At 32.2% G+C, this 15,531-nt stretch overlaps 1 protein-coding gene across 1 annotated transcript in view; it reads left to right on the top strand.

Annotated features, from left to right (window-relative positions):
- The window catches only part of LOC118190740 (Kv channel-interacting protein 4-like), a 445,497-nt gene that overhangs the window by 314,221 nt on the left and 115,745 nt on the right, over positions 1–15,531 (top strand). Inside the window, exon 2 of the mRNA XM_085807168.1 lies at positions 15,277–15,401. Coding sequence (XP_085663294.1) covers positions 15,277–15,401 — 125 coding nt within the window. The remainder of the gene's footprint in view (positions 1–15,276; positions 15,402–15,531) is intronic.

Genomic DNA, 15,531 nt, shown 5'->3' with positions numbered 1-15,531 from the left:
AAAGTGGAATAAAACGGGAGTTAAACCCTTCTTAAGAGTTTGTGTACTTTCCAGTTCATAGTAGTCACTACTATTGTTGCGGGCAAGTTGGGGGCCACGCAACACCACAACCTAGTTACTTTTTCTTGCATTCTGTTAAACGTCTTTCTTTATTAAATGAATTGTTTTATCTATGACTTTCAAGGTAAAAACTAAAGCAAGTTCTGCGAAGTTTTCGTTGATTCTTAAATACTTATTTATGATGTCAACATATTAAAATCTTTCTTTCAGACTAGAAATTCATTATAACTAGTTTTGGGAGTCTGCAGATCGGTTTATTTATTCAACAATTGAATACCTGAATTCTCAATCGGGAAACAAAATTGTGTTTTTAGAATAATTTGGTCAGAAACATCTTTGACATAAATTTAAGTTATGTGATGGAACTTAACATCAGTGAATAGAAAAATGAACTCTGTTCTGCAAAAATCATTAAAATTAAATTTTCAAAACACAGTCCCAACTTTCCTCGTGTTTCCCAGTTGACGAACAAGCTTTATTACTAGCTAGCAGCTGAGCTTTCATTTTCGAAATTCATCAAAGGGATGACGAGGAAGATTCAAAAGAAATGAAACGAGACACAAGATTTCTAAAATTTATTTTTTTTAACTTCTGAAAGCAATCGGTGTTTAAGTATGGTTAAATTTTACCTTCACTTCGCGTTATCTAAGCGTTTTCTGATGTCCAAAATGTTTCAAGAAATAAATAAGAATAGAATAATATTTTCACTGTCAGTTTGGCACCTTTTTATGCTTTGTTTATAACTTTACGAAAATGGCTGAAGAATGCATGAAAGTATATTTCTGTACTTAATGCATTGTACTTCAATGCATAAAGTATCTGTAACTTGAATGCATAAGAAATATGATCATACAAGTCATGCTATAGAATATTTTCGTGTTCTCTACATACTTGCTATTAAAAATGTAATAAAATAACATTTATTAGGTTGTCTAAACGTATTAATAAGAGGGTAAATTTTTATATTACGGAAAAAAAGTGTTTAAGCAAAACTGGCCAGAACGCATCATACTGCGTTATACATTATAATAGACGCTCTATACATAATGTTTGCAACGAACTAGCTGATTTAAATACTCGAAAGATAAAAGATATGAACCCTAACTCATAATTTTGATACAAAAATATACATGACTGATTTCATTTAAAAAGCGAGTCTAAAACACATATCTGTCAACTGTATTTACCTCATTTCTGTTGGTTCATTTTTCATTGAGATATAATATTGTCTTGTAGTTCTAAGCCTTTATGTTAAGAGATAATAACATCTTACCTGGCGTAATTTCTGATGTATTCTGACGTAATATTTAAACTAGTCGAGTACTCAAAACTAGTCGCTTTAAATGTGAAGCATTATACTTACAAACATTATTCTTTTTTATCGAATGTTAAGTAACACTGACCTAGACTTCATTAGCTGCTAACAAATGAGTGTGCTCTTAAAACGATAAAAACCCGTCGGGAGCTGAGTAATTAAGTTTCACCTTTTACCCTATACCTTATTTTCCTCAGCATAAGTGCTAAAATCTTTTCCACGACTCCAACATTTTGGATCTCCCGTTTGTAAACACCAGTGTGTTTCCCATAGACTTTTATAAGACAAAGAAAGATCTTTTAAAAGCAAAACAGCCCTCATCGATCATAAACTTCGCATCTAATTCAGATAAACTAATTTTGATTTATAACATAGCCATTTTACAGTACTCGAACTGGAGAAATTTTTAAAGATCAATATCTAGGAGACAAGGCGAAAGAGCAACGTAGTTAGTTTTCGTGCTTTTTCTTGGATACGGTAAAACTACAAAAAATGATTGTCTTAGAGACATTCAGTCTCGTGCACCCATTTTAAAGAAATAGGCTCATATTTTAAAATTTAAATAACCATCATATAAATGCATTTATCTGATTGATAAAGGAAATTAATAAAAGTTTTGATGTCCTTTTTAAAACCCGTTAATCTAGGTATAGTGTGAAGCCGTAACAGATCTGAGAAGCAATTTGGAATTTACACTTGAATTTAATTGTTTTACTACAAAAGTTATTTGCAGTTTTTCATTTCAAAGTTTAAGAAAATGGTGAATGATAAATAGAAATATGGAAGTTAAACTGATTGGTAGAAAAACATATTAAGAGACGTGGTGTTCCTTTCATTCTGAAGGGGAAAATGTCAGTGTGTTCTAGTTAACGATAATAAAATTCTTTTTATAATTTACACGAAGAAATGACAACTCTTCTTCTGAATTTTAAAGACAGTAATATTCTTTAAAATAATGCTTATTATTATATATAGCATTTTTGTTTATGCTGAGTTTTTGTGCTAAGCAATGGGATTCATTGATATCAAGAATTTAATTGTATGCATCTTATGTTCAAAAAATACCCTCACATGGGCATGTTCTCATTTAAGAACCGTTTATGAAATATAAATATGCAGGTAAGGTATTAGTATACCATTAAATTAACAAATATTCGGCTCTATTCAACATTTTTTCAAGATACAGTCATTAGTCTATAATCGATTTCAGTTAATTGTTTGGTTAGTTATAGGGAAACATTTCAAGGATGTCTACTTCAGAGAAGGCTTCTCGAAGGATATTGTTAAGAAAAGTTAAATCATAATTGTATTGTTCGAGCTCGAAATTAGAAAACCCCAGGCAACCACCCCCTTTAATCACCGAAATAGAGACTAGTGTGAGCTTCTGTGAATTTTAATATTCAGTTTATGTTCCACTTAACTTCAGACCTCTACATTAACATTTAACTGCGTATTACGGAAACACCGTTACAAATTAAGAGGAACACAATGTTACTAGAAAAAGAAAAACTAAGAACTAATTTATTTTATAAAATTTCTACCTACAAAGCAGACGATACTTGAAACTACAATAATAATAGTAAAACACCAGGTACCGTTGCATGCTTAGACTTTTATACTACCGTTGCGAATTTTGAAAAGATTACTTTTTACTTTAAACAAAAGAACAGTATAATGATCAATATCTCCCCCCCGACGTTTAAATGTCTCAGCATTTCGGAATAAATATGTTAAAAGGTATTTTCTCCTTCTTTCTAGTATGGCTTCGCGGTGTAATAGCAGCACACGCAGAGGTAAAGTTTCCAGTCCCGACGAGGGCATTTCTCATTTCTCTTGTTTGCTGCTTTAAAAAAAAAAAAAAAAAAAAAAAAAAAAAAAACCATAATAAATTTACAGTGGCGCCATAACTAAAAGGTGGTGAACAATAATTCGTCACCGCTATTATTAGGCGATTGGCACTCAAACAAGAATAACTGTTTACCATAACGTGTTTATTTAAAATCAGTGCCATCCGCTGTTTTATTTAATTTTTGACGCAATAAATGTTCCTGTTTAAAGGAAAGCAGTTTCCGAAAAAAGAAAACATTACCAAAATTCTGATAATTAGAATATCTAGAGCATTATATAATTCTTCTGACGTTGTGCCTCTGTGCTGCGCAGCTGGGTTTCTTGTATAACGTATGAACCTGAAGACAAAACTTAAAACTCTGATTAATTTCAAATAATTATTAGTCAAGTTCAGGAGATTGCCTAAAACATCGTTATCTGCAATCAATATCAATGAAGCGTTAACAATAATTCGCAATTTCTTTACATAAAGGTCGTTTGTAGAAGCTGTTATGTCTAACCTGGGATCATTCATCTTTTGTTGAAAAAATTGTGGGCCATGCCGCCATACCCAGTTCAGTGGGCACAACAGGGTAGCCAAAAACTTGGCATCTTGCTCGATCGGAAATGAACTAAGTAGCTAGGCACACCTTTTTCTCAGAACATCGTTAGTCTCAACGATTTGTAAGACTATGTGATGACACTCTGCAAAGCAGAAGCACAATAGTAAGCCTCATTACACAAATTATCATTAGTAGTATAACTATTGGGCAATATAAAAAGTCTCCACGGTTTATTCGTAAATTTTTTAACAGAAATGTTCTTTATTGAAAATCAATTTTAATCAAGCGTACATTAACCATTATTATATATGACCTTTTCGCCATTTTTCGGGTAGTTTCATAATCCCATCGGTGTAGAATTTCTGCGGTTTATCGTCGAAAATTTGGCCAAATGATTTTCAGCGGCGCTTCGGTTGGTCAATTTTTTACTATCAAAAGTGTTTTGCAGAGACCAAACCAAATGGTAGTCAGACGGTGCAATGTCCGGGCTATACGGTGGATGCATCAAAACTTCCCGACAAAGTTCCATCAATTTGTTCCGAGAGATGTTTGACCGCGCATTGTCATAATGGAACACAACTCCCTTTCTGTTGGCCAATTCTGGTCTCTCTTTCTCGATTGCTTTGTTCAAACGGTCGAGTTGTGCGCAGTACAGGGCCGAATGAATTATTTAACATCAAAATTTCCTTAATGAAATCGAGCAAACCACTCCTGGATCCTTCATTCACTCACAACATTCTCACTGTACACTTCACAAATTTTTCGCCATGTTTTTGCAGCTTTTATATCTTTTTTATAGTAAAAAAGCATTACATAGCGTATTTATTCACATAGCGTATTTCACTCATTTTCAAATCAATGTAACTTTTTACACGAGCAACGAATAAGAAAACTATCTTCACAAGCAATGGAAGCTGAATGTCACTTCTTAAGCTCATGTTCGTTTGAGACAATCGGGTGAGTGGTGCCAGATATAAAGGCATCAACACCATCTAGTGGCAAAAAACCGCGGAGATTTTTTATATTGCCCAATACTAACTTCATTATACCTGCATACCTGTTCTCTCTCTTTCTCTTTTTTCTTTGCTCAATTGTAATTGCATTTATAAACACTCTGCAGCTATGTATAGCCCTTATTTCTTTTTGCTGCTCATTGTTACAGTGGAATTCAGTCTTCACTTCAATTGTACTATAATTATTACCTTGTTAAATTCTATTATCATGATTGCTTCATTCAATAGAGTAAGTAATATTAATGGTACCATGATAAATTGTTCAATAGTGTTTTGTGAAGTTAGCCTGAAAGTGGCATAATATATGATATGTATTCTAAATGTTGAGTTATCTACCTGTTATGCAGTTTCATGTATCTTAGATTTGCAATACCGTAACTGTCCGTGTTAAGTCCTAAACTTACAGCCAATAATTTCTATCTGAACGCAGGACCATCAGTGATCTCATTTATTCGGTGATTAGCACAAGACTGTGTGGCCTGTGAGGACTTATGCATCGCTGTTAATAGCCTTACGAATATCATATTCATCATGCGTTTGTAGCAGTCTGTTCTGACGGCCCCCCTGCGGAGGTGGCGCAGCAATATTCTGCGAGGAGGACAATAATGCTGTGAGGCAAATTTTAGAGCCGTAGGGTTAGCAGTCCTCTACCGCAGAGTAAAAGCATCCAGTCCTCGCGAGATAATGTCTGGTGGATTACTCTCCGGGGTTGCATGATCCCATTCGAAGTGATGAGCATATAAACGTGAAACAGTAAAACCCAAGAACACAGAAAAGAAAATTTTCTTATATGACATCTCCCTTCAGAGGAATGTCATTAAGAGACTTTCCGCTGGTATTTTGTGCACTAGGCGCTGAAGACCGTGTGCATTCGAGCGGTGTTCTTGTCAAGTCCATTTAATTCTATTGCCTACGATCTGCTGAGTGAATGAAAACCGGCGGATGTTGTAAAGTTGCCCGGGTTGCATTCATGCCACTGTATTTGCGGAAACATTTTATCTTATAACTGCATTTTTATGGGACTTATGTCTGTAATATTGCCCAGTTCCCTGCAGAAGATGCTCAAGAAGACAACTCTCTTAAAGCGATAATGGAAGTTTAAATCAGTAAAAATCTACCGAAATTTTGGATATTTTCCACGTCAATAGGCAATATTCAATGCATTAACTGCAGCCTATTTAAATTACTGCATTCCCAAAGTTCCAATTTTTTAAGAACTTAATAGCATTTAAGTTTGTAAACAAAGATTTAGGATCCTTTGAACTACGATACTTACAGACGGATTAAAAAAAAATAAATAAATGCCAAAAAGGAAATTTTGTCTCGAAAAAGAAACAAGAAAAATCGGAAATATTAAGTGTTAGTAAATTTAATTTTGGTTTCTTATATGCAATAAGCATATATTAAGAAGAAAGAAACTCGCTTTTCTACTCAAAACGTACAAAAGCATGACCATAAAAAAAAGCTAGATTAAATTAAAAAGAAGCTCAGTTGATAAGAAAAAAATAGAAGTTAAAAAAATTAATTCGTAATAATTTAAAAGATAGTGTTAATATTAAAAATGAAGGTAAATATGTGGTTCAGGAGCGTTTTAAGATTTTAATGAACAAAATCAATAAACTGGTTTGTTTCTGTGTATTCTTTCTCTCTCTCTGTCTATATATATATATATATACTCGAGCATATGACAGCTTTAGGTAGTTTATTTACATCTAACATATTTAATATTATGAGTTTAAAATACTTAAATAAGAATATAATGATAATTTATTGCTGCTGTAAATTTGCAGTGTATGATAATCTGGGCATCTTATCAATAAGTGTTATATTATAAGGTATTTCTCCCGCCTCCTTAGCATGCCTTCGAGGTGTAGTAGTCAGCACGTTCGACGAGTAATCGAGAGGTCCGTGGTTCGAGTCCCGGTGATGGCATTGCTCCTTTTTTATCTTTTCTGCTTTCAAAAACTACCTAGTGTCTCTGCAGTGGCGCCCGAACTAAAAGGGTAGCGGATGATGTTTCTCCATCACTAGGATTTGGCGATTGAATCCTCTAATCCCCAGTCGCCCTTTATAAATGGGAGTATATAAGGTATTTCTCCCGCCTTCTTAGTATGCCTTCGTGGTGTAATGGTTAGTAGGCTCGGCGCATAGTCGAGAGTTCCGTGGTTCGAGTCCCGGCGAGGGTATGGCTCATTTTTCATCTCTCCTGCTTTAAAAAAATACTTAATGTCTCTACAATATATAATGTACAAGCATTTTTTTCCGAAAAAGGTTTTTCTCAATCTATATGCACTGTGTGTCATACTTTGTTCAAACTTTAGGATATTTGGAGCAACATCTTTTATTTTTTTTTTAAACAGTGTACGTGTGAATTATGCGCATGACTTAGCAGAAAATGAAATATTGATGGAAACTTAGTTTATCTGAGACAAAAGGCCTGATTCTTAACAAAAATGAAATATCTGTCGGACTCACAATCTGTTATACAGATATACTGTAATTTATATATAAGATATAATGTAATATTGTCATGTAATGTAATACAAAAACTACACAAAACTTTAAAAGCTAATAGCAAGCAGCATTATAAATGTTTTTTTAGAACTCAATTGTTTTTTTAATTTAAAATATATTGAATATTTTAAATACAAAGTTGATATAATTTAGGTTAAAATAACACAACGAATAATTATTATTTTAGAAGTCAAACAACAAAAATCAACATAATAAGCTGATTTTTTTAATTTGGCAGCTGAACTACTTTGCACTTTGGCAACTGAGGCAGCTGGTTCGGTTCATAGAACATCGAAATTAGTCCTGAAAAATTTGAAAATAGAATGCTGATTTTTGTTGTTTGACTTTTATAATATATTTGACATGATGATATTATAAAATGTGTGTGTCCAAAATCTGTAGCTGTAAAACACACATTACTCTGCCCTTAAGGGCATGTACTTAAACACATATACTCTGCCTTTAAGGCCAACTGGTTGGCTTCAGAATTTCTACCATAATTAATTACTTAACCGCAAGCTGCCACTATTTAAGGATACAAAATAATAAATAAGCTTTGTCCAGTCCAACTGAGATATGGGTCTAATTTTAAGGTGACCTTAAGTAAAGAACTTTTTAAAGCATTTTTCTTAACACTAAGAGATGCATGCATAATCTAAGCAGAAATTTTCCCAATCACAATTAAAATTGTTATGAATGAAAAAGTGTATAACTAAGTGCAAGAAATAAAACATTAATTGGTGCACATTTTATTTTAGTACAATTATTTCAAGCAACTGATCTGAAAGACGGTACATTGATTAAAATAATATCTTTTTTCAATTAATATCATCTTCCTTGCAGTCAGAATCAATATTAGTAGTGGTTGCAGCGCATTTTTAGTTAACATTTATTAAGAAAGCTGGTCCGCAAGTAAATATTCCTATATTTGATTTTTTGTCTGTAACCAAGGAATACGAATAAGTTTCATTTTGCTAGGAATAAAGCAAACTATAAAATAATGAGTAGTTTATTCAGACAGATGTGTTGAAAGAGAACCATGAAAAAGCTTAAATTATTATTATGATATAGGATGAATATTTTATATTATTTAATTTGACCAACAACTTACGGCTAAGTTATTAACAAATGTTTTGATTGGTTTGGTTTATTTAATTACGGCAAAGCACACTAAAAGCCTAAGGGGAGGGATGCCTTCGTGGAGGACTTTCTAAGGGAAACTAACAAATGTTTTGAATTATGTCTGGAATGTTGTTAACACATTTAAAAATCTCTCATGACGATAACCACTTTTGTGCAGCAAAATTTCGATGTTGTGATAAAAGGTACGGCTATCTAATAAATAATTTTCTGCATTTTTGAGTTACCTCGGCGTGACGTTCATTTTTCTAACACATGCGGAGTACGATAACCGTTATCTACATTAGTGCGTTAAAAGTAAAGAATAAGTAACGTATGAAAAATATTTTTTTCGTTTTGAATTTTACAAACCTATCTTAAAGAATTTCCCTTTTACCTTCTTGGTACAAAAGCCTCTATTTGATAAAACTAAATGCTGAGAACCATTTATAAACTCTCCATTAGGGAAATAGTTTTGGAGCGTTTTACGCTTCCCATCCAAAATTTATAGTCATTTCTCACCAAGTTAACGAAGGTTTTTCGAACTTCACATACTTCATTAATAATCTTCGTTGTAGAATATCAAACATTTCTCAGATTTTGAATTTGTTTCGGAAGATGAACGATTGAGACAAAAAGTAGTCATGATCATTAAATAAACCATTAGAAAATTCTTGATCTTCAATTTGAAAAAGAAATAAGTGATTTAGCTTAGTTATTTTTGCTCTATCGCAGTAAGAAATTTTTAAAACTAAGAAAGTGCATTAATTCCATGATTTCTTAGCACTTTCGCTACACCAGTGGCCAAATAATTAAGACGACTAAATACTGAGAGTTCGACCTAGGTTCTATTCGAGAGGAACGGGCTGATTGCATGTTGGTTTTTGTAGTTTTGTCTGTGTAATGTGAATACAAGCTGGTTTCCTTAAGAATGTCCTCCATGATGACATATTTGACTTTAGGCATATAGCCTACGTGTGCTTTGGCATATTCAGATAGTTTAACCTAACTTTAACTCTTTGTGCTTGTTTTAATACGCGATTATAACCCGGGGACATTATTACGCTAAGTGATTTTAGTGCTAATTAATATGTAATACATTTTTTCAATGCACTATTGTTTTACATAATATATAATACCATTCATTATCGAAGATTCTTCTATGATTTAATTCCAGTGAAGTTTAGAGTTGATTTCCAATAACAGAGTGGTAGTACCTGTGCTGTTGTTGCCTAAAAACATATAACCCTAGAGGAAGGAGAAAGGAATCCAACGGAGTCAAAGAAGCAATAATGATCTCTGCAGCGTTTATTCGCCTTGCATGTACTTACCTTTCGTTAAACTTGCCTCAATCTAGAACTCAAAGCATAGAATCTAAAAATTTTCTAATTTAAAAAATTTATTATTCTACTCTCCCATATAATAGTCAATGATAATTATGCATGGTGTTTGTACACATCCATTCTCATGTTTTGATTTAAAATTATCTCATTTATTGTACTATCTTCTCGGATCAGAGAGTGTTTTGAATTCACAACTTAATAATGACATGCCTAACACAAAATTTTAAAATAGCATATCATTAGAATTCCCAATAAAGTGTTAAGTATTGCCATACAATTATTTTTTCAGGCTTGGGCCCACCAGCGGCCGACCGGGAAAGACGCTGAACACTGGTATTTCGGTCCGGGGTTCGAATCTCGTTGAACGGGCTAGCTGCATTTGTGTTTTCGTGGGTTTCCCCATGTGGTACATATGTGCTAGCCAGTTTCCCTTAGAAAGTTCACGAAGGCATCCCTCCGCTTAGGTAGATAGCTCTCGTGTGCTTTCCCGTAATTAAATAAACCAATAAACTTTTCCAGTGTTTTCTCAATTTGTGATATCAATGTTCAGTTTTCTTAATAAGCTGACAATTTTTTTTTATTTAACATTTTAGATTTGTTATTGAACATTGCTTTTTACTTGCGCCACATAAAATCCAACCATAGTACGAAATCGTTAAAATCATCATATCTTTAGAATTCCCAATAGAATGTTAATTATTGAAATACATTTTTATATTCGGTATATTATTGATATTTGCTACATTATTTCGTTAAAAATGATGTATAGAAATAAGAATTGATGGCGATAGCATTCTTTGTTTCAAAAGTGATTCGATACAAAAGTAAACGGACACAAAATTGAAGATTGAGACTAATACATTTAATTGCTTCATAACGAGAGCTCTATATAAATAGCTGCCATTTCCGGATAAGAAGTATTCTATAAACATCTTCAATTTGTAAGTTATTAATAAGTTTTAAAGTTTTATTCATGGTTTCTTAATTTGTTTACAAAAAAGCTCACTCAAGAAAGAAAAAAGTAAATCTATTAAACAAAATGTAGATTAGGAAAATATATAATTACTGCATGATAAGTGATAATAGATAATAATAGTTTGCAATAATTGGCGCTGGAGTGAAATGTGACTGCCTCACTCCGCATCCTTTCTGCCAGATAAATTTGAATAACCTTTTACTGGTGATCTAAATGGGAGCTTCAAGCAGTACATGATATTTTCTGAATTTATAATTGTTAGCTGATCATCAGGTGAAGCACATTTACAAGCTCTCACGTCGGCTAAGTTTGATTTGTTAAGTTAGAAAATTAGAGTTACGCATTTTACCTGCTACGAGAAGATTCTGCAGTGCAGACACATCAGTAAAATTTTAATTTGGTTATTATAAGAATTGCATTTTAATTTTGGTTAATTCTTAGGCGGAAATTAGCCGATGTGATATATAGTTTCATATAACAATCGTTAGTTCTGAGCAAGTACATTTAACTAGGAAGCTATAAACTGAGTATATATAACATATACCAGTATGTCTTTTTAATTCCGCTGCCCATGTGTCAAATAGACTTCCAAACAATTTATGTCTAATATAAATTTTACAGGCAATGAAAATTAAAGCTGATATTACACTGAAATTCATGACTGAAATACTAATATATATGAAAATTCACTTTTAAGTAATGAATTAAGAATATTTCAAAGCAATATATAAAAAAAGACGAAATACTTATTCTGATGCTCTAAAATATGTTTTTGATTCTCACCTCAAAATTTGGCATGCAAAAAATTATGGAATTATTATTAAATCAACTAAAACTACAATTACGAAGAAATCCCTGAGGTTAATTGAACACATATATAAAAACAAACTATACTTGCGATAATTAACGTATGATACTCATTTCAAATTTTTTCTGATCCAACTTTCATGGATATTTCATCGATATCAATGATGGAAAAGCTTCAGATCAAAATTGCTGTATCCCTTGTGAAAATCAACTCTGATAATAAATGAATCAAAGTAGGCTGCGAAAAGGAAATGGAATATTTTTTGTAAACAAATATGATGAAAAAAATTTTAAAACAAAGTATGACTTGCTAATTTCTACCAGATCGACAATGTTAATACCCAACAGAAATCTTTCAACAGCTGGACTATTTTGCATACGAATTAGATTTTAAGTAAGGAGACTACAGTTTAGACAAAGTATAATTTTTGCTCGTACTGTTTAGAAAGAATTTATGACTAAAAATATTTAATTCTACCCATAAGATGAGAATTTTTTCAGTGTTTTCCTTAAAACGACCGATTGACGTATAATTCATGTTATGCTACTAAATTATTTATATATAAATAATTTGTAATTATTAATATATTAAATTTAAAACACACATTATTTTTAATACATATATACATATTATATGTATATATGTATTAAAAATATATATGATATACATATGTATGTGTCAGCAGCTTTTTGTTTCAAAATTTATCCGTTTTTTTTTTTTTTTTCGATTCGGATAAAAGCTAATTTAATACGCATTCGAGCCGCCTTTTTTTAGGTTTTAAATACTGACCATTTTAATTTGTTAATTTTTTTGATCAGGGTTTCCCCTAATTGTATACGGTTGTAATTGGTTCGTTTGGCCTTTTTAGGCTTTTTTAGCTTTTTAGATTTTCAGGTTCTTTCCTAAACATTTTTGTGCTTTTAATTTGAATCTTCATATGTATATTTGAATCTTCATTGTATTTTTTTGTGTGTTTCTTCTTAAGTACTGTAATTTTGCTGTTTTAGGGGTTGCAAATGCATGCAAGGAAAAGCATTGAGAGACATTGAAAGCTAAATTAAATTCAACATTTATTTCGAAAATCACGGTACAGAATCTCAAATGTATCAGAGGAACGAAACATGTATTCGGAACTCATTAATCAACTTGGTTTAGGGCTTCAAAACATTTTTCCCTTGATAAGTTCTGCCTGAAGCATTAAACTCAGGATTAATGCTTCATTTTTCCTTCATTATCATTTTTATTGCTTATTTTATTGTGTAGTGCTTTCAGTATAGTATCAATATTTGTATTTTTTACTTGTACAACCTTTGGGTACGACTCTCTTCGAGATACAAAATGGTTAGGACCTTCATAGGAAAGAAATTGTAAACTGGCAATTAAACTTTGACTATTTTCTAGTCTTTTAATAATTATATTATATGTATATCTATATAGGCACATATACGTTATATTAAATATATATACTTATACATAACTATTTAAAATGATCATATACTGTATATAGATGCTTCATTATTGTAATAAGACAGTGTTATTATTGCAATAAGATGACTTGGTAGAAGTAAGTTGCAACGGATTAGATGTGGTTCTCTTATCATAACCTGAAGACAACCTGATTGCGTAGTTAGAAAGATGGATGTGTAAACCAAAAAACTTGCAGATATGGCTTAAATTCCCCAAATATTTTTATTCCTGGATAATGCACATTATCACAGTAGGTGTGATATTTGCCCCCTAATTTTGCACAGATTATATCTTCTTAAAGGTCGAAAATAAGTAAACTTTGGATAGCGGCAAGGCGACACAAGCTTCTGGAAGCAGAAGAGGGAAAGCTGCGATGCAATTAAGCTTTTATACCGCATTTCATTTCAGATCGCATGGCAGTTTAATGTACAGGTATTGGGTTCGGACTTCATCAATTAAGTGCGCAAAACAGATTAGCTGACGTATATTTTTCGTTCAGTTAGAAATGTTCGTTCAGTTAGAATGTTTCGTTCAGTTAGAAAATTTATTGCTCTGTCATTTTTAGAATGAAGGCAGGAGTTAAAGGGCTATTAATTTATTAAATGAAAACTAGATTTTATATTTTACATACATATGATGCATTGCTTTAAATTTAATTTTGCGTTCAAATCGAACCTTTTTCACATATATTTTGTATTGCCTAAATATATTTTGAATAAATATATATGTTTGTAATATTTAATCTTACATTTTAATAATGTTTTCGCAAAGAAAGATTAAATGAAGAGTAAATTACTGACGAATTAATTTTAATTAACATTTTTACCAATTTACTAGTAACTGAAAAATTTAGTAAATTTACATTCCCTAGATTTGTTAGATGGATTTCCAATTCATGGATATGTATTCGTTTTTGCTTAATGATCTCACTTAAGGATTTCCAATTAAGGACGACACTCGACGGATTTTGATTACTTTCGCTCTCAGTTGTCGTCTGATTTCTTTGACTCTGAGATGACAAGGTGCACCTTTTATGCCGTTGTGGCTTGGTAACGGCATCCTATTCTCAGAATGATTCAGGCTGGAACTTACAGTCAAGACCCATTTACTCACAACATCTGCTCTAACAACTGAATAATGCACAGCTAGGTTCCATTTGCTGATTATTTTTGTTTAAACATTAGTTTCGAGTAACTTGACACTGGATGATTTACTTGGTTGTAATCTCATCGGAGAATCTGCTCATAACTAAGAATTACAGGCATTTGCTTTTCAAACGTTAAGAAATCTAACCAGCATGTGTGCTATAATCTTCCATTAAAAAGGTGAAATACTGATACACTGGGCCTCAAGTGGAATCTGAAAATGACCTAGTATCATAAGATATAATTTTTCATAATATGAAAGAAAATTCCAAAGATTAAATAGTTTGAAATAAGTGTAATAATAGTTAAAAATGTTTTACCATAGGGAAATAAAATAAAATGTCATCGTTACCTTCCCAAAAATGTAATGTGCAACAGAATTACACTTTGAACTAATAAATGCTTAGCTAAATTGAAAAATTTTGGTTTTTTAAAACTGCATAGCGCTCTTTGGAATTTTATCCTGGGTTCTACTCTTAGCTTTTAAATAGGTTGGCTGCATAAGGTTTTCATCATGTTTAACGGAAATACAGACGCTTAGAATGTTATAGCTAAACTTGTTTGCTTTATGGGCATAGAGTGTGTTGCCAGCATCAAACATTCTGTTTCCAGACATTTGGGCTCAGCTCACCCACGGCCCAGCGGTAAAATTGCTGAACATTAATGGTTCCGACCTCAGTTCGATTCCAGACGAACGGGTTGGCTGCAAAACCACGGAAAAACCATGGGCTTTTCCGTGGTTTTCTTGATGTGTACCGTGTATAAGAGCTAGTTTCACTTAGAAGGTCCTTCATGAAAGTATCCCTCCCTTAGGCAGATAGCCCTAATGCGCTTTGCCATAATCAACTATAACAAATAATTTTAACTCATATATTTCTCATAAATATGTACAACGTTATGATAATGCTAAAAAGGTGTCAGTTTAATAGACATCTGATAATTAATTACATTGGAAAAAATGTTCATAATCCTTAAAGCAACAACAACGCCGCATCTCGTATTAGTTTCATATAATGATACGGATTTTAGGTAATGTTTGACGTATTTTCGTAGAAGTGTGATATATATGCTACAATATTTTTCTGTTTAAAATTGCTGTTTTACAAAATGTTCTTTTTTAATTTAGACAATGATCTTGAAGATGTGGAACTGTTCGTGACCAGATATAAACCCGAACGCTTGGATGCCCTATGTAAGACGACCAAGTTTACAAGAAAAGAAATTAGATTAATGTACCAAGGTTTCAAACAAGTAAATATGCTTTTATTATTTTTAAAACTTCAGTTCAAAAATCAACTTTAGATTTAAAATTTGACATTATTTTTCTGTGACATTTGACACATACTGGTCATAAGGTACATTGCCTAAGGCATATTGTCTC

This window comes from Stegodyphus dumicola, chromosome X1, assembly GCF_044657685.1.
Source record: "Stegodyphus dumicola isolate Sdum_Otavi_A_Nest chromosome X1, ASM4465768v1".
Lineage (NCBI taxonomy): Eukaryota > Metazoa > Arthropoda > Arachnida > Araneae > Eresidae > Stegodyphus > Stegodyphus dumicola.
The sequence above is the reverse complement of the archived record's forward strand: the minus strand, read 5'-3'. Positions and strand labels throughout refer to the sequence as shown.